This window comes from Styela clava, chromosome 6 (genome assembly GCF_964204865.1).
Source record: "Styela clava chromosome 6, kaStyClav1.hap1.2, whole genome shotgun sequence".
NCBI classification, from domain to species: Eukaryota; Metazoa; Chordata; class Ascidiacea; order Stolidobranchia; family Styelidae; genus Styela; species Styela clava.
In genome coordinates, this window is record NC_135255.1 from 2,875,236 (window position 1) to 2,896,458 (window position 21,223).

Below are 21,223 nucleotides of genomic sequence, written 5' to 3' on the forward strand. Positions count from 1 at the left end.
ACCGTATTGTTTGCCATGATTTGAGGATTTAATTTTCATTCTGATTGACCGCAACTTTGATTACCTTGCATGTGCTCGCAGGCTAGAGCAGCGGTTTCCAAACTTTTTATTCGAGCGGCGTCAAATTATCATGGAAAAAACGCCTTGCGCACTTGAACAAAAAAAAATGGTGGCTTTAAATAAACTTAATTGTGTGATCGGTAATGTATACTTTATGCCTTTTAAGAATTGAAAACATGCAGGACTAACAGACTAAAGAATAGCAGGTCTAAAAAATTCTCTCCCTCGTCTCTGCCTGATTTTGCTTTGAAGGTACTGAAAAATCACTCATGTGGGCTAAACTCGATTCAGCAAAATAAGAAACAACAGCTAGCAAAATTGCAGTTTCTTCCTATATTTCTACGTAACAATGGAAGAAACGACATAGAATTAGAAAGGTAAAATCTGAAAATGAAGTTCATGCATCTGAAACAAATAACTAGCCAACTAACCCTCATACCCGACATGAACTGGTAACAGGACGAGAGCCCGTGGTTCGCCATAATTATGATTAAGACCTCTGTCTTATCGGCTTTTCTTTCACCCAGGATAAATATGTAAATCCAATCGCTTTGCGCACTTTCCTCCCTGAAGAGTGTTTCCAATGGCGACAGACGCCTGAATGTTTACAAAATAATTTCCTGCACGGGAAAAAACTTTAGCGACACCATCTGCTTCCTTCATGAAAAATAAAGCCGAAACGAACTATTTTACCCCTGATTTCACGAATAGTCATATCGCGGACGAAGTTGAAATTTCGAAGCATCGCAACCTAATTTTACGGACTGTAGAATAGGATTTACCTTTTTATGCCGGGGAAAGGGAAAGTCGATAAGACAGCTTAATCATGTGGCGTGCCTTGGCTTCCCGTCCGGTTACCAGTCCATGTCGGGTTGGATAGGATTCACATATTTAGAATAGGATAGGATTTACATATTTATTCCGGGGAAGAGTGAGGTCGAAAAGACGGCTTAATCATCTGGCAAACCACGACCTCCTTTTCGGTTACAAGTCCAGATTCAGATAATTTTTATTTTCGTCGTGCAAGAAACATTATGAACAACACAAGCATAGTAAATCAAGGCAAAAGAAAACAACAGACACATAATGTTTCGACTGCAATTAACGAGGAGCCGCGAAAGACTATCAAGTCATCGTGTCAGCGACACCATTAAAGCTGAATGACGTCAAAAAAACGTCAAATGATTAAGGTTGAGTTATATATGATCAGGGCAAAAATTTGGAAAACGTAAATCGAATCTAGAGAGTAAGCCAAATGAGAAAAGTTTAAATAAAAAGTATGAATGGAATCAACAGAGTCGGGGAAGAAATGATTAATCTAGAATTAAGTTAGCTTTGGAAAACGTAAATCGAATCGAGAGAGCAAGTCAAAAGAGAAAGGTTTTAAAAAGAAATGTCGGGTATGGGATCAGTTAACCAGTTATTTGTTTTTGGAAGCATGGACTTGACGGTAGTGGGAGCCGTAACCGACCAGTGGTTACGTGGACCACCCTACGACAGCGAAAAGTCCAGCAATCCTCTAGCACAGGGCTACTCAACTGGCGAACCGCGGTCCGAATGCGGACCTTTCGAGTATTGGATTTGGACCGCACCTAATTATTTATTTTGGATCATTAGCCCCACTTTTTGAATTTCCTATTGTAAAATGACTTTCATAGTTTTGAATATATACGAAAAGAACTATTACACCATAATAAACAATTTCAATTTCCTACTAATCATTAGTGGGTCGAGGAAGAGCTCGTTTAAGGATGCCGAAATATCATTTCTGGAAAGACCCGGACTCAAATAATTTTGAAGTTTTGTTTGCGGACCTTCGATAAAAATAGTTGAGTAGCCCTGCTCTAGCACATAACTATCCCCGTATGGAATTCGAACTTGCGAACCCACGCAAAAGTAATGCGGTGCGGTGGCGAGCGTATGTCGCGGATCAAAGTGTCCCTGTTCATATTATGTGTGTATATATATATATATATTTATGTTTATAAATAGTTATGTTGACCCTTTTTGAATGCTGTTTTGTCGGATCTGGACTCCGACCACCCACTAGTCACTACACGGGGGAGAAAAACTGTACTGTGCAGGGTTGCCATATTGGCTTTTTTAACGCCAAATTTGCCATTTTTGGCATTTTTCAAACGCGTTTGGCGTCAGAATTTCCGTTTGGCTTTTTGGCGTTTTTTTGGCTTTTTTCAAGTCTATGGACCTTTCCCCGAGCATCGACTTCCTTGTTTACTTTGTGACATTGGCCAATCAGCAAGATGCAAAAAGTGACGTAACAATGCCCCCTTTTGGCATCCACTCAGACACTTTTCTCACTCAGACAGATTTTCAAGCGTGGTTGTAAACATTACTTCGTTTTCGCGTTTTTGAATTCTATTCGTTAGTTTTCAGTTGTGTATCGGAAACTTAAATAAAAATCAGATAATTTAATGATCACTCTGTCTTCCTGGGAGTTTTAATTTAATTGCAGTAATAAAAATGAGTGGAGAAATAGCTGTGATAGACTAGCCTGAAACTCTTTACCGGTACTTTCAAAAAACAGATTGTTGTGTGCGATGAATCATAATGATGGTTTGAAACACATACCCCATTTTACAGGCACCAACTCGCAAAAGCACTCCTAAAATAGCCTTGAAAATTTTGCAATGGTCAAGTATAGGAAGAATTTTCCGGGGGTCAAAGGTCGGGGAAAGGTCCATTCTGGTGTCTATTATTAAAATCATATACAATATTTAGTGTGTAACAACTGAAAAATAGCCTATTAGCCTTATTATTACCTGTACTTAGCTACTTAACATTAGGATTTCATGGAGCATCGATTTCCTTGTTTGTTACATTAACTCTTACCCATACCCAATAAGAAATAAGTGCAGTTTCTGCAGCTGCTCAGACAGATTTTCAAGCAGGGTTGTAAACATTGCCTCGTTTTTATAGTTTTGCGTGATATTTGTCAGTTTACGTTCTGTTTCCAAAAAATAGTTGTATAACTCTTTTTCCATTATGCCTGATATGGTTTATGTGAGCTTTCAGCTTTAGTTTAATTCTGCAATTGCAGTAACGATGTGATTAACTACGCTAAAATTACTGAATTAGATATCAATGGTCCACCTGTGAGCGGCAGGGGGTTAGATAATTTTTTAATAAAATTGATGGTTTATAAATTTTAAAAGTGAAAAAATTAAAAAAAAAATAGTAAAGTTTATAGTAGTAGTTTACACAAAATTTAATGTTAATTCATTGCTCAATCGTCATTCTGCAATTGAAATCCCTATCGCCAAAAAACTCAATCAGATCTCGCACAGCAATTTTTTTCAACAAGCAGTTAATCACATTCACCTATGGCTGCTAAAAAGGGAAAATAATTGCGATATTGTGTCAAAACAGCTGTTAAACAAAGAACACATATTACGCCACACTGTAAAACTGTTGATTACCGATGGTTAATCGTGTTGCGCAATCTGTGACGTCAGTACCGTTTCTTTTTAGCCACACCTCGTATTCCTAACGCTTAGCACAATGCGCCGCACCGACGTGTAGGCTATGTATCAGTGGTTATTTTGTTTCAAATGCATGGACTTGATGGTTGATGAAGCCGCAACCGACCAGTTGTCACGTGAACCCGGTGATTTTATAAACGAATTGGTAGGTGACAACTCGATAGAAAACGAAAACAATAGAATAATACAAAAAAAGTTGTTAATGAAGCCACACACGCTCACAAGCGATGATGCTTTAGAGCTAGCCAAGCAAATGAAAAAAGTCGTTGGAGAAGCCAAAGAAATACAAAGAAGTGGCTTTCATCATTTTAACCATGATTTTCATCGACGTAGATCGACTAAATCAGACCCAAAAGAAGTGCTAAACGTAAATAATCGTAAGAGGGTAAACAAACAAATTGAGTCTCGTACACAGAGGTGCTTTAATTACAATTCAACAGATCATTTTTCCAATGACAAACGATGTAAAGAGATTGGAATGAAATGTTTTAATTGTGACAAGCTTAATCCGAATGGAATTCAAGTGTGTATAGTAACTAGAAATAGAGGGGGTAATAATGAAGAATTTGCGAAAATTAAGCATCATATACATAAACCTACGAAGCGCTATAAGTGTGACGTAATTATAAAAAAGAAGGGTTTTTTATTATTGTTGTAGCTAGACTTGAAACTGGACAAATACGCTTGTGAGTTGACCATGGAGGTCTTAGCAAAGCGATCATTCTAGAGCGTTACCCGACATCAACGATTAAAAGACCAACGTGCTAAATTAAATGGAACCACGATTTTCTCGAAGTTGGATCTTCGCATATGTTACTTGCAAATACCACTGAAAGAAGGTAGCAGACATACAGCTGCTTTGAAGGTTAGCAGGAAGCATAAAGGTTTAATTTAGTTTTGAAAAATTTCATATGACTTAGCCTACGGTTACCGTATCTTAAAAGTTTTTCCTGACAAAGATTTAATATGACACGTTGACCAATTCTGCAACCAAAACATCTATTCTATATTATGGTATAAATTTGCTATAAATCCAAGGGCACAAGCTGCCGTCGCTTTCTCGTGAGAATAGAATAAAATAGAACAAAACGAAAGAGCAAAATTGTTGCATTTTACTAAATCGAATGCAGGTTGTTTCTGTGAAAAATGATAGTTATTAAATGAGTACAGAGTATCGAAATAAAGTACAGGTATTATATCGGTGCAGCTAAAATACGGATTACAAAAAGACAATTCAGATCATATGTGACATCACAATTATCTGAATGCGATGCCATCCGCGTTGCGCAACGAAAACTTCATTTAACATATCCTGAAAAAAAAAAATTGTGGATGCAATATCTGAAAATTCTTGACATTTAATCATTTTCTAACATTTCTCCCGGGCGCAAATTTGTCCACTAAAATCCCGGGCATGTCCGGGAAAAAACTGACGTATGGCAACCCTAAATTAGCCCCAGCATCAGGATGCTTTCAAGAGGTAATTTCAATTATAACAAAAATTTCCAATTATATCATTATTTTATACGACATAGCTATTCATTGAAAATACATGATTGAGCATGATCATTTCTTCAGAATGGAATTGAATTCATGAGCCATAGAATTAGTGATGATGGAGTAAAACCGTTAATATCCAAAGTGAAGGCAATTTTGAATTTATCAATTCCTGAATTTACTAAAGAAGTTGCTTCTTTTCTTGGGAGTGCAAATTTTTACTTGAAATTTGTGTCTAACTATGTCAATATTGGAAAGTCACCAAGAAAAAAATTGAGATCAAACGCTGAATTTAAATGTACTTTCAGCGAATAGAAGAGTTTTGATGAACTAAAACGAAGATTGGTTAGCGCATCAACTTTGTCGTATTTTGATCCAGCAGCTGCAACATTCGTTTCCGTAGGTGCCTCAAGCGTAGCTCTTGGAGCAATTCCATCACAAGTTATAAAGGGCCGAGAGGAACCTGTAGTCTTCGCTTCGAGTACTAAATAAAAATACTCCTCAGGTTAGCACGAAACATTAGCATTAGCCGATCGATGAAAATGAACTTGACGTCTTACGAATAGTCTTCTGATTGTCAATTTGAACAAATCTTACTTACCAACAGCATTTCACTATTACATTAAATAACTTTTACATTGGACCACCTTAATTGTGTAATCTGGGGTGCGCATTGGCGGAGCCAGAAGCTCTCGAATTGTATATCGTATTGACCTTATCGCTCGCACCCGTGGGCGGCAATGTTATCAAACCGACACCCACCCTAGAATATATAGAACAGCGCCACCAATACGAAAATAAAAATCAAGCGACCAGAAACTCGTCCGTGCGACGTATCGTGCTAAGCGTTAGGATTAGATTTCTGGTTAACCTACGCGAGTTCGCTGATTCGTAGTTCGTGTAGCAATAATTATGTATGGGAGGATTGCTCAATGAAATATGTATGTGGTACCTATCAGTTTTGAATTTCTTACAGAAATAAGTAAAACACGCCTCATTTTAGTCAAGAAATGACGACTTTTTTGATTTCCGTGAGATATTAGGAAGCAATTTATTCAATTTGAAGGAAATATGAGTAAAAAGTCAACAAAGAGTCGCCCCTACAACAAGACGAACAACGAAGACAATATATATAGAAAAACGATCTAAATGGACACATTGTGAACAATGAATATGTGTTTTAGATTTAACTAGATAAGAAATTGTCTACGGTGGAAATAAGCGAATTTCGCTTCTCAAGGCGATACATAATATATATGCAACTTCATCATTTCAGTCGTAAAATTTATTTATTCAAATTTAATACATCATCACACTTTTTTTTTAATTCAATTCTTATCATATCGAAATAGAGGTATCGTGATTGCATATAGCTTCCTAATTCTTCAAACGAATTTTCATTTCTGTTGTCTTCATTGAGTACAACTTTGTATCTTTCCAATAGTACCAAGATGCGCCATCTTGAACTGTATGAAGACCGACTGGGTAATGTCCACCTTTGTAATATACGCCATTCAGATGAGAGAGATTGCAGCCAGTGAAACACCAACCACCTTTTAGGTCTTTATCACAGTTTCCGTCATCATCTGTATCGTTATCCATATCCTTTGTACTGAACGCCATTCCGCTGTGATGGGAGAGGGAATCCCCGGTAGTACCGGAATATCCGGATGCAGTAAGCTGATAATTACTCGATGTACCACCCATTAAAAATTTGCTAATATAAAATAAAAAAAAATGAACAACAATACTAATTTATTACATTATATATAATTGAAAACATTTGCTTTATATAGAATTATTAAACATATCACCTGTACAGAGCGTATGCTAAATTTCCTTCCCAGTCACTTATATCAACTCTGAACTCTGAACTCACCGCTCGATAATAATGTAACCACGTCATCCAGTCCTGCAACAATATAGTACAAGATAGATAAATAATGGAGAAAAAATTTAACTTTTATTTAAATTCTTTTTGTGAGATTCGACAGTTCAAAATCAACAATGGTACGTACTGTGTATAGACGTATGTAATATAATGTTTCTCATCCACAATATGATGAAGAGGCGTTGTAAGTCAATACATCTTACCAAGCCAAAATTCACCGGATAGTGTTCCAAATCCTTTGACATATTGATCCCATTCTCTGTCAAAATTCAGTTTTTCATTGAAACGACGTTGAATTACCTGGAAATCAATAAAAACTATGTTTCATTCAAATTTAATTGCTATTGCAAGGCTTGTTTCCAACAAAAGTTGGTGTATTTGTCGAATTTGTCATTCAAAAATATTGTTTCATGCAACGTATTGGCTATTACGATATCGATACGCTCGAGATTCCTTTTTATATTTCAATCCCCCGTAGTAGAAAAAATACATTTTAAATACTTACAACCCATCCTCCTCCATCAGTCTGCGTATCGCAATAAACTGATAAACCTTCTGGATAAGCTATTCCGTATATCGTGTATATTCCGGATGTTCCAGATTTCGGGCATTCTGAAACATCATTTTAGTGAAGCTTGCAGATTAAAAATCTTTATAGTTGTGTAATGAACAAAATTATATACTTTCTTTAAATTTAGTATTTTATCACTTTTGCTCGTCCAGTATGGAATTTTCTTTTTTAGGTAAAGTCTCTTTTTAATTCCAACAAGTTTATATGAATGTAAATATTGAAAACATGCAACTAGTTAATCTGCAGCATTTAACAACGTTACAGAAATATATTTGTGTAAGTGTGCAGCAAGACTCTTGATTCAAATTCAAAAACAACATGCGGGAATTTGTACCTTCAAGCTTGATCTTGACACCAAGTTTGTCTTCCACAGCTCTTAGTCGTGCTGTAAAAAGTACTCGTATATTTGCTACAATTCATGATTTATTTACCTTTTTTCTGACACTAAGGAAAAAGATTGCCATGTCTTTTTTACAGAAGTTCTATAACCATTTCCCACGTATAAATCTATTTCAGAAAGTGCTCATTGCAAACAACAAATTTACGACGAGTGCTCATAAAGGTAACTCGCTCATTTTAATCACTTTTGGCAATAATGGTTTAAAAATAATAGCATAATGAAAATTAAATAAATTTGACTGGCAAGTATGAACACGAAATGCGGATTAGTCTTGCGGAATACATTATCGTATAAAACGCTTGATGTATATCAATTCAAATCGCAAGATATTTGCACAATATTCATTTTTAAACTGATTGAAACTTCATTCTCTATTCAAAGAAACAAAGAATAGTCTCTATGTATAGTTATTATATGACTTTCGTATTATATGACTGTTGTCGTCCGACACGAATACCTATTTTACTGAGAAACTATTGAAATTTCTGCACTAACATATTTTACATGTTGAAATGATTGTCAAATACTCTTGGCCTTGCAATGCAATTTAAACGCTTTCACAACTTGAAAGCACATGTGCACAGTTTGATAATTATGTTTGTTCTTCTTGCGCGTTATGTAAGTCATGTGACAACGTATATGGGCATCAAATGTCATTGGTCGAGTCGATCCCAGTTTTTTTTTGCAGATCCATTTTGCAGTCACGAGGTATTGCAACGCTTACCTCAAATTTCCCTAATAAAATAAATTTCATTAATCATATATTTGACGGGATTCCTTGAGTTTGGAGCAGTAATTTCATTGCAGAGATCCGCGAATTATGAGAAACAATTAATCAACTCATCTTTAGGGTCACCAAATTCACAAGACCTTTATTTTTCAAGTCTACAATAGATGATTGAATAGATTCTCCTGGCATCTGCGTTCTCATGTTAAATTGATGTACTGTTAGTCCTATGTTTGACTTGGATATATATGCATATTTCAGCAAATTTTCTTTTCAGGCGTTCTGGATCATCACGAGACTCAGCATCAACGACACATTCAGCAGGCTCATGTGTAAGATATTCTTTTTTTCTCCGCCCTCTTCCCTAATCAAATCAAGCATTATGCAAGCTTTAGCTTTGTCAGTTTCATCAATGTGTATTGCACCTTTGAAAAATCATATTCAATAGCAACATTTCCTTCAAAAATCAGATGATCTGGTCTGATCAATGACGAATCAGCCATCGCTAAATTATTTCTCGCTGACGCGATTTTTTGAATTCTTCAAGCAGCTTCAAATCAATCCCGTAGCCTAATATGTGGAGTGAGTAGCTAACTTTTATTTCATACTTAGTTGTATTAGTTGCAGCTTAGCTAAGAATTTCTCGCGTAAATGTTGTCTTTTAGCAACAAGGCCAAGAGTATTTGACAATCATTTCAACATGTAAAATATGTTAGTGCAGAAATTTCAATAGTTTCTCAGTAGAATAGGTATTCGTGACGGACGACCGAAGATCAAACACTATAGTGTATAGTTGTTTCCCTGGCAGGGTTGGATTGAATTCTTCAAGGTTCCATACAGACGCAGTCTACTCGCAGATTTATTGCCGCGTCGTAAATAGTGTGCATAAAAACGAAATATTTTTTATCGAAATCATTAGCATATACACGAATTTATTTGACCATTTCATTAACTTCGTTCAATGGGTAAAAAATATGATAAACTTATATAAATTGTCATCTTGTTGTATAGAGCATTTTTACGCATGCCAAAATGATTGCCAAACCAGGAATGTTTGCATAAGTAATCCGGTTAAACAACATAACTCAATTTCAATGTGGTGTTCATTTTCGGCCTCAAGCAATTAACTTCCAAAGAAACACAAAAATTCATACCACGTTGCAGCATTTTTTGCCCCGGGTGTGTTAGTTCTAGGTATTGTTGATTTTTGTGCTTATCTCTTTTGATAATATACGCCTTGTGTACCTGCTCAGGAGACAGTGAAAATCATGCATTTCCCTGCAGTTATCGTGCTTTGCCTATTTACCAGAATTGCCAATGGAGAAGTTGACGACGATGAAGTTTTTCAATGTAAACCCCATAAAAATTTCGAAAACAAAGTTCAGAAGATTGTTTCCGAGAAAATGCAGTACACATTAGGTTAGTAAACAAATGGCATGGTTATCTAGTAATGAAAATGACTTAATCGATATTTGTATATGTGATACTATTGAAAAGCATTCTTTCAGAGAATTATAGAAAATAATGTAGCTGTTATATAAAACATGTTCAATTTATTAGGTTTTATTCAATTCCCATATTGGAATGAACACAGCGCACCTCAACTTACCGTTGAGTATCATAGTCGTTTAATACTTTCAGTGATATATTTTGATACAACACACGATTGAGTTATTGAGTAGTTCACAAATCTAGCGTCCTATTTTCACAAATTTTTTTCTGTAACGTTTCGTCTGAACGTGAAGTAAGACCTCCCTGAGAGCAGTTTATAACAATGATGAACATTACTTCTCGACTGATTACAAATATTGTATGACTGATAAGTCACCTAGGTCCTAAATTACTTTGAAGTTGTTCTTGCGCATTCCTATAATTAGTCCAACCACGTTGTTTAAGTTGCCTGGAAAGAGATTAAGGACCGTTCCTGTGTGTGTTGAATTCTCCCTAAATATGGTGCATTCGGCCTTTTTATCTCAAATAATCAATCAAAAAATATTGCAACTGTATGTAATAACGTTATAAAAAAATAGATATCCACCGTTCATTTAAATACTTGTTAAGAAATAAAACTTCTGATTGTTAAAGATCCCGTAGCAGATGATGTTCGCAAAATTCAATCATATATGGAAAAGGCCGACGCAAGAAGTGACCAGAAAAATAAAGAAATGCTGAACATTGAAGGTAACTCATAGTCATAAGTGATATGTTCTGTAAAGCAAATTATGACAGGAAAGCATTGCTCAAATACATGGAAACGAAGGTCAAAAATTTACTATAGGTAGAGACTACTCTTTTTTTCTTTGAATAGAGAATGAAGTTTCAATCAGTTTAAAAATGAATATTGTGCAAATATCTTTCGATTTGAAATGATATACTTCAAGTGTTTTATACGGTAATGTATTCCGCAAGACTAATCCGCATTCGTGTTCATACTTGCCAGTCAAATTTTTATTTAATTCTCATCATGCTATTATTTTAAACCATTATTGCCAAAAGTGATTGAACTGAGCGAGTTACCTTTACAACTCGTCGTAAATTTGTTGTTTGCAATGAGCACTTTCTGGAATAGATTTATACGTGGTAACTGGTTATAGAACTTTTTGTAAAAAAGACCTGACAATCTTTTTCCTTATTGTCAGAAAAAAGGGAAATATATCTTGAATTGTAAAAAAATATACGAGTACTTTTTACAGCACGACTAAGAGCTGTGGAAGACAAACTTGGTGTCAAGATCAAGCTTGAAGGTACAAATTTCCGCATGTTGTTGTTGAATTTAATTCAAGAGTCTTGCTGCACACTTACACAATTGTATTTCTGTAACGTTGTTAAATGCTCCAGATTAACTAATTGCATGTTTTCAATATTTACAATAATATAAACTTGTTAAAAGTAAAAAAGAGACTTTACCTAAATAAGAAAATTTCATGCTGGACGAGCAAAAGTGACAAAATACTAAATTTAAAGAAACTGTATAATTTTGTTTATTACACAACTATAAAGATTTTTAATCCGAAGCTTCACTAAAATGATGTTTCAGAATGCCCGAAATCTGGAACATCCGGAATATACACGATATACGGAATAGCTTATCCAGAAGGTTTATCAGTGTATTGCGATACACAGACTGATGGAGGAGGATGGGTTGTAAGTATTTAAAATGTATTTTTTCTACTACCGATGATTGAAATATGAAAAGGAATCTCGAGCGTATCGATATCGTAATAGCCACACGTTGCATTAAACAATATATTTGAATGGCGAATTTGATAAATACACCAACTTTTTGTTGAAAACAAGCTTCCCAATAGCAATTAAATACGAATGAAACATAGTTTTTATTGATTTCCAGGTAATTCAACGCCGTTTCAATGGAAAACTGAGTTTTGACAGAGAATGGGATCAATATGTCAAAGGATTTGGAACACTATCCGGTGAATTTTGGCTTGGTAAGATGTATTGACTTACAACGCCTCTTCATCATATTGTGGATGAGAAACATCATATTGATCATACACGTCTATCTATACACAGTACGTGCCATTGTTGATTAGTCAGCTGAACTGTCGAATCTCTCGCAAAAAAAATTTAATTAAAAGTTAAATTTTTCCTCAATATTTATCTATCTTGTACTATATTGTTGCAGGACTGGATGACGTGGTTACATTATTATCGAGCGGTGAATTTGAGTTCAGAGTTGATATAAGTGACTGGGAAGGAAATTCAGCATACGCTCTGTACAGGTGATATGTTTAATAATTCTATATAAAGCAAATGTTTTCAATTATATATAATGTGATAAATTAGTATTGTTGAAATTCATTTTTTTAATTTTATATTAGCAAATTTTCAATGGGTGGTACATCGAGTAATTATCAGCTCACTGTATCCGGATATTCCGGTACTGCCGGGGATTCCCTCTCCCATCACAGCGGAATGGCGTTCAGTACAAAGGATAGGGATAACGATACAGATGATGACGGAAACTGTGCTAAAGACCTAAAAGGTGGTTGGTGGTTCACTGGCTGCAATCTGTCTCATCTGAATGGCGTATATTACAAAGGTGGACATTACCCAGTCGGTCTTCATACAGTTCAAGATGGTGCATCCTGGTACTATTGGAAAGATACAAAGTTGTACTCAATGAAGACAACAGAAATGAAAATTCGTTTAAAGAATTAAGAAGCCATATGCAATTGTGATATCTCTACTTCGATATGAAAAGAATTGAATTTGAAAAAAAAAGTGAGGATGATGTATCAAATTTGAATAAATAAATTTTACGATTGAAATGATAAAGTTGCATATTATGCATCGTCTTGAGAATTTTATTTCCACCGTAGACAATTCCACCAAGACAAGGTACCACATAAATATTCCAATGAGCAATCCTCCCATACAAAATATTACTACACGAACTACGAATCAGCGAACCCGCGCAGGTTAACCAGAAGTCTAATCCAGAGGTGCACAACACGAGGCACGCGTGTCAAATTTGGCACGCCATACGCTCAAACGTGGCACGCGAACGGTTTTGTAAAAAAAAAAATATTTATGATATACATTAAAATATCACGTTTATATCAAAATCAGCAGTTTTTTTCAGGACAATTAAATTGTATCAATAAATAGATATTCGTTATTATGTATTGTTATTGCAATTTGTTTGTTTTACTGGAGTTTATTTACAATACCACAATTGTGCCTGGCACGCGAAAAGATTATTTTGAAAAATTTGGCACGTATCCTCATTTGAGTTGTGCACCCCTGGTCTAATCCTAACGCTTAGCAAAATACGCCGCACGGACGAGTTTCTGGTCGCTTAATTTTTATTTTCGTATTGATGGCGCTGTTCTATATATTCTAGGGTGGGTGTCGGTTTTGTGACATTGCCGTCGACGGGTGCAAGAGATAAGGTCAATACGATATTCAAATCGAGAGCTTCTGGCTCCGCCAATGCACACCCCAGCTTACACAATAAGGATGGTACAATGTAAAAGTTATTAATGTAATAGTAAAATGCTATTGGTTAAGTAAAATTTGTTCAAGTTGTAATACGCATCAAGTTGTAATATTGTATACGCAGTCTGTCCATCTATGATTCTATGTAATACTGTAGGTCCCGAACAAGTCGTTTACATAAGCGTAGTTACTGGCATATATATGATCTGTTCTCAATGTAAATTTACGACCATATAGATATCAACAGCAATGGTACATGCTAATGCTTTGTACTAACCGGTGGAATATTATTATTCAGTCCTCGAAGCGAAGACTACAGGTTCCTTTCGGCCCTTTATAACTTGTGATGGAATTGCTCCAAGAGCTCCGCTCGAGTTACCTACGGAAACAAATGTTGCAGCTGCTGGATCAAAATACGACAAAGTTGGTGCGCTTACCAATCTTCGTTGTAGTTCATCAGCGCCTAATTTCAATATTTTTCTTGGTGACTTTTCAATATCGGCATAATTAGACAGGTTTCAAGTAAAAATTTGCACTCCCAAGAAAAGAAGCAATTTCTTTAGTTAATTTAGGAATTGATAAATTTAAAATTGCCTTCCCTTTTGATATTCACGGTTTTACTCCATCATCAGTAATTTTATGGCCCATGATTTAAATTTCATTCTGAAGAAATGAAAACATTTATTCAGATTCAAAGCAATTTTGTAATTGTGCAATACCTCGTCAAGAATATGATCATGCTCAACCATGTATTTTCCATGAATAGCTATGTCGTATAAAATGATGATATAATTAAAAAGTTTCGTTAAAATTATAATTATCTTTTGAAAACATCCTGTTGCTGAGACTAATTCAGGGTTGCCATACGTCAGTTTTTTCCCGGACATGTCCGAGATTTTAGTGGACAAATTTGCGCCCGGGAGAATATTAGAAAGTGATTAAATGTCAGGGATTTTTGATACAGTGTATCTCTGATACAAATCCTCGGGCTTTTAGATATTGCACAAAATTTTTTTCAGAGATATGTTACATGATTTCTTTGTTGTGCAAGACGGATTGCATCGCATTCAGATAATTGTGATGTCACATATAATTTAAATTGTCAGCATTTTCTAATCCGTATTTTGGTTGCACCAATATGATACCTGTACTTTATTTCGATACTCTGTGCTAATTTCATAACTATCATTTTCCACAGAAACAACGTGGATTTGATTTAGTAGAATGCAGCAATTTTGCTCTTTTGTTTTGTTTTGTATTAATTCTATTCTCACGAGAAAGCGACGGCAGTTGTGCCTTCGGATTTATGACGAATTTATACCATAATGTAATTGTTTTTTGGTTAACGTTATAAATAAGGACGTTATGGCAGCCCTGGATATAGTCAATCTGTCTTTTTCCGTCAAAAATCTTCAAACTTACAACTTTGTTATTTCTTATCTGTGCGGGGACAGAATTTGATTACTATCGGACATGATCTCAGGCTTCGAAGAAAACGCATGAAGAAGGTTGAACACGAAGTATATTATAGCAGAAATGGACATTACAGCTTATGCAACCATTCAATGACACAGAATTGTTCGTTTAGACTGGGGGTCGGCAAACTACGACCCGCGGGCCACATCCGGCCCGCGTAACAATATAATCCGGCCCTCGACGCTTCACTGAATTATATTAACAAAACAACTGTATTGGCGATTATATTCTTTACGTAACAGAATTTGTTTTGAGACACTACATTATATTATAACCTAACAAGTATATAATTCACAAGCACTCATTTATTGAGCCTATAAATTAATTATAATTAGACAAATGGGAACTCCTGAAGTATGCGCATCAAGATGGCGCACAATCTGAACTCAGGTTGTGTACCAGGTTATAGGGTTCAGGTTATGCGGCATCTTGGTGCGCATACTTCAGGAGTACCGACAAATGGCAACAGAACGTAAAAACGTTGATGCTGAGTGCAAATTGTTTAATGGCGCAGAAAATAATCAAATGATCAGTCTTCGCGCGATGTTTGAAATTTAACTGAAATCTGAAATTCATTGACAATTCCCTCGGTTTTTAACTTTCTAAAGATATGTGCGGCCCGTCAATGACTTGCAACCTTTAATTTGGCCCGCAAACGACAAAAGTTTGCCGACCCCTGGTTTAGACCTTACTCTGAAGAATATGTTACTTAAAATCAAAGTTCTGCAACAAGCAAGGGAATAGGATGATACCATTTTAATGACTTGGCTATCCTCCAGAACTGCCTGTAACGTGAACAATTGTGGCATCGTATACAATCTGTTTGGGAGGCATATTTAGCAAAACAGGCGAAAAAGCATTTGATAAAAACAAAAATTGTCTTCCTGAAATTCCAGAATTCTAATGAAATTAAAGTTAGGATCGAAACGAAAAAATAAGCGAACCAAATAAGCGGGAGTTTTTCATAACCGTTATAGTAACAGTTCCGGACAGTTGATTTTAAACCCGTTCGTTCCTCATCCAATCAGAATCTTAAAACGCTACTACTTTACGTTAGCACAATGTAAATATTTACACATGATGAAAAAAAGTCAATAATCTTTATTATATTTAATTCATATTGTTTCCTGTATCTATGCATAAAAATATTATTAATTTTTATTTGCCGAAGGAACATATATATTCATCACTTGTCAGTAGTTTCCGTCAACTTATTCATGACATCATAAACACCAAATCTTAGGTTTGTTCGTGGTTCAAATTCCATCACATTCAATCATATTACTCTACTTTCCATTGTAATAGCTTATCGTGATAGTTAGGAATTATTTTAAATGATTCAGGGAGCATATATAAGTGATATGCTGCAAAAATGAAGAAAAAATAATGCTCCTTTTTTCACCAATAAAATTTTTATAAACCCTGAGAGTTAAAAATGCACGGCACGGAATATTTCTTCATGCATTGTAACTTGAAATACAATCGCAGTCAATAGAAAAAATTGCATCTTTCTAACAGTGAATTCGAGTTGTTTCTTTCACAACTGAAATTTAAATGAAATAAATGATAAGGAGATAATCAAGAAAAAATAACTACGGAATAAAATTGCAGAACTTGTTGTTGATGCTGATGTTGAGGACACCAATGTAACTGATGCTGAAGAAACAATGTTTGAATCGCCAGTTGTGACTTCAGACGTTGTGCAGTTTACGTTATCTAGGCAACATTGAAACGAAATATCTGTAACTGCCCTCTTTTTTCTTCGCCTGCCACCCTAAACAAAATTGATTTACATTTAATGAAACGAAAATGGACAAAGCTGACTTCAGTAATTTCTTGTCACATTTATTCAGGGAAAAGGCTGATTTCTGTTGGTTGTATTTAATATAATTATTACAAACGATACACCAAGTTTTTATAGACCAATAAAGTTACAAAGGAATATTCCAGAAAACATTTCTTACAAATTCTGTGCAAGGATTAGCGACTTCAGTGCATTGACAGTTGGTACTTATTTGTATTCCGGCATCACTTCGTACCGTCCCGTTGTAACATCCCATGATATATGGAAAATCATTTGTTATATGATATCTGAAAATGAAATTAGGATCACAACGTCTGCTTAGATACAGTACTGAGTCACGTAATCTTTGTGTCTTTGTTCATGTCATTATCGTTGTAGTTATCATTGTGATTATATGAATATTACCTTGTGGATTTTACCTGACTGTAATAAAAAAAGATAGAAGCGTGAAATTTTCAAGGAATACTTATAAAATTTATAAATAAGCATAGCGAATGAAACAAAGAAAGGTCGATCCTGTTTATGTTGGTTTAATGTTGCAGTCAGCGAATATAACTTTTTTCGCAGGGATAAAAAAAAAATTACTTTTAAGGAAACAATTTTAAGCATGCTTCTCGTTTGCTTGAGTATATGAGTTTGCCTTTGAAAATTCTTTTTTAAAAAAGAATCCTGTTTATTCTGTCAGCGAAAACCTTACCTATATTCTCCATTGGTCACTTTTCCATTACATTCGTCAAGGTCGGCTGTGGTTAGCAACGTACCATCCGCATCATTTGGACCGTAAATCGGAAATCCATCAAAAGCCACACCTGGAACAAAAAAAAAATAGATTTTTATATTATAAAACTGTTATAAATGAATATCTGTTGTATACATATCTTACTCCATTTCAAGCAATTATATTTACTAGCAAGTTTGTTTAAATGATCATCCAGCGTGATAACGCACAGTACAGTTCGGTCGCTGACTACAACCCACGACATTTCTACCATTGTAAATGTTTATAGACATTTCTCTCCGGTTTGAAAAAATATTCTGAATCTTCTAAATTTTGAATGGTATACCCTCATACTATTGTATATATCACCATAAATGACGTAAAATTAATACAATTTTTAGCTACCGGTACGTTGAAGACTTTGCCAATTTACCCAAGCTTAGTCGGGTATATAATTTGCGGCATCTCACAAATGTCGTTCCCTATTTATCCCACGCTTGCCCCCTTATCACACACTTTACCTATAACAGAAATGTCCCACATGCCTCACTTATTGTACACGAAATGCACATATGGATTGTTATGTTATTCTATTCTCTTCAATTACTGGACCAATTGTTTACAAATTTCCATTGGTTAAAGATTGTTATTGTCGCCAGAAGAATCTTGCTTATATTGGTTTCTACATTTCCTATGAGATCTGATATTTTATCTCAAATTCCGCTGTTTTAGTTTTGTTCATGGCGGAACGTTTTTATGATACCGCGACGACAGCCTTCCACGTTTCATGTAAACGTGACGGGTAGTACCGTATTAAATCGTTTTTGCCTCCGTGTCTATACATTTTAGCTTCACTCTCTTGTTCATCATTGTCTTCGGGACCCTGGCGTAAACTCCTGTTGCCAAACTCGGGTAGAATCACGGCTGAGTGACGTGACATTAAATTAATGATTATTGGGAAATGCTCTGTATCAAAACTATCAAATGTATATACATTACTTACCTATGATGGTCGATGGTTCATTGCATTTGAGTTCAAAAAGGCAGGTTGGATTAAGATGATAGTGGTAAGCACCTGCTGGAGCAGGAGCGGGATGTCCGAAACATACATCAAACAAATCCAATTCTTCCACCCCTATTTGATATGAAATACAAACCGGGAAATCAAAAATATAGCTTCATTCAAGCATGTCTTGAAGTTGTGTATGTGATTTCATAATTCTAGCACTCCGTCCCAGTCTCAATTATTTATTTATGAATTAAATTTTCATCGTTTCTTACTATATACTTTAGAGGCTGAAGATTGAAATGTAAAAATCCAGATACACAAATATTGGAATTTTTTCGTCTAGTCTGACACGTCACGTAAATTTCTCACTTTTTATGCTCGATTTCTCACGCCTGTGAGAAATCACTGCACTATTCTTCAATCTCACCAAATAATGTGCACAGAATATCCAATATTTTTTTTATCTATCACCTGTGTCGCAACATCCAATGCTGTAAGGATTAAACATTGGAACGCCATTGACCGCCATCGCTATCGGTCCTTGTGGCAAACAAGTGGTTGTGGTTCCATAAGTTGGATTCTTGGGTATTTTCCAGTTGTATGATTGAACTTCTAAACTGTTCGGATTACTGGAACTTGGAAAAGTGCCTGTATGAATATTGTTGTATTTATTAGTCTAGTTTATTCGAGTTTTCTATTTATAGCGCCACGCAATCGTGCTTTTGTAAGTTTCATTTATGTTGTGTATTCAGGTTAGTTAAGTTCTAAGTTCAGTTACAAATATTATACTACCAATCATAAAAATTAGCATTTCATTTTATTTCTAATCAAACGATAGAAAAAGATCGAAAATAGTAAATAAAGGGTAGAGTTTTTCAAATTTGGAAAAAGTCATTCATTCGCCTGTATTTAATAATCTTTTAAAAGGGGGATATTTGAGACAAGAACCATTAAGTCGATTAAAGAAAATAAATATCAGTTTGAAATATTTTGAACCGGTAAAATTATTGAACGAGCGTTCAAAATTAAAAAAAAACGTCTTAAAATGAATAACAGTTCGAAATTAAATCTCGATCTCTATACGGCCCGAAGCGTTGAGGCCTTAAACTAAAGTATGATATTATACGGAAACACTTCAAAACACAGCTCCGAAATGATACGATTTTAAACTCTACCAGGACTCTTTAAACTGGGGGTCCTGGCTCTCCGGTTGGTCGCCTAAAAATATTAGGGTAGAATAGGGTAGAATATTTTTCGACACTAACTTTCTTGCGATATGCAAGCACATCGGTCTCGTTAACGGTATTGTCAATTTCATTATATTTTCAAATATTTTCTGAAATAAATTTTAATTTATTATTTTTGCTTTTGAGGGTCGCCAAAATTTTGGCCGTGCCAAGTGGGTCGTGATGAAAGAAGTTTAAAGAAAATTAATCCTTAAATATACCTGTTGCGTGATCTGGCACTCCGTTGCTTGATAATTCCAAAACACTTGGATCGGACGAAGGCGTTGTAATAGATACGGTTCCCTGCACACCAGTGTTTGTCTCAATGTAGGTCTTTGACACGAAAGCAGAAATTTCGGCGTCTGACAGTGCATTCCCTCGATTTACCCACGATATGGATAAAAGCAGTCCAAAGCAAATAGCAATGACTTTGAACATGTTTAGATAATTTTTTTATACAACATACACTACAGTGAGACTGGTAAACTAATTAGGATATTTTGATATATTTATTGAGGGGTTCTCTGTACACGACTCAACGTGGAATGTTCTTGCGTTACTAATAAGAGATACTATGTACTAACCCAGTATTTCTGTCGGCTATTACGAGTTATTTATCTCTACTACCTGATGCACCTCCGTGTCATATGGTTTTGGAAAAGACAACGCTATCTATATAGCTAATTTTCTCGTGGTGTAAAAATAGTCACCCATTCATCCGTGTAAACTTTGCGTAACCGTGACAAACGTCGAGACGATTTAGGTCAGAACACATGGCTGATATATCAAAATTCTCCTCAACGAAATGTCCCGAAAAACAAAGCACTTTTGAATTTGAATTTTTACTCTAAACAATCTTGCAGCACACGATCCTCGAAAATTATCTTTTCATTAAAAAAAAACTTTATGTAATATCCATAATTGATATTTTGCAGATATTTCTATTCATAGCTTGTTTTGATCGAGCAATATGTGCTTTTCGGGCGTTGGCATATCATTACTTTCAGAATGATAGATGAGGAGAAAATAAATATTAGTAGAAACTCAAGTTTCCCACAATAGCTAAATATACTTTGAATCAAACTCAATTATTTAACTAGACACCATCATCAGAGAATGAATGCGCCGCAAAAACTGTTTGAATTGTGTCATCGATACCTCAAACCTAATAGGATATGCTGAGGTCACGGTATATCACCCAGTAAACATTATGCCAGAATCAATAGCGACCAAAGCTAATCTTGACTCAATTCAAAATAATTTCGTTACTTTTTTAAAGCTACGGATTGAATGAATGTAAAATATGGTTTGAATATCTGAATACTTTGCACAATAATACCTAAAACTAACTAGAGGTGCGCTTTTCTTATTTCTGTAAAAGTTAC

At 35.2% G+C, this 21,223-nt stretch overlaps 2 protein-coding genes across 2 annotated transcripts; one reads left to right on the plus strand and one right to left on the minus strand.

Moving 5' to 3' along the window:
• The first annotated feature begins 9,851 nt into the window (after nucleotides 1–9,851).
• LOC120331534 (fibrinogen C domain-containing protein 1-like) lies at nucleotides 9,852–12,864 on the plus strand. Its single transcript, XM_039398620.1, has 7 exons — nucleotides 9,852–10,065; nucleotides 10,732–10,827; nucleotides 11,340–11,390; nucleotides 11,684–11,790; nucleotides 11,996–12,092; nucleotides 12,290–12,386; nucleotides 12,486–12,864. Exons 1-7 carry the CDS (start codon nucleotides 9,915–9,917, stop codon nucleotides 12,823–12,825), a joined length of 939 nt encoding a protein of 312 aa, XP_039254554.1. The 5' UTR covers nucleotides 9,852–9,914; the 3' UTR covers nucleotides 12,826–12,864.
• A 3,298-nt stretch (nucleotides 12,865–16,162) lies between these two features.
• On the minus strand, nucleotides 16,163–20,485 carry LOC120331432 (uncharacterized). The gene is made up of 6 exons (XM_039398512.2): nucleotides 20,060–20,485; nucleotides 19,084–19,260; nucleotides 18,607–18,738; nucleotides 17,583–17,694; nucleotides 17,046–17,172; nucleotides 16,163–16,855 (listed from the first exon to the last, which is right to left on the minus strand). Exons 1-6 carry the CDS (start codon nucleotides 20,274–20,276, stop codon nucleotides 16,619–16,621), a joined length of 1,002 nt encoding a protein of 333 aa, XP_039254446.2. The 5' UTR covers nucleotides 20,277–20,485; the 3' UTR covers nucleotides 16,163–16,618.
• Nucleotides 20,486–21,223: the final 738 nt, after the last annotated feature.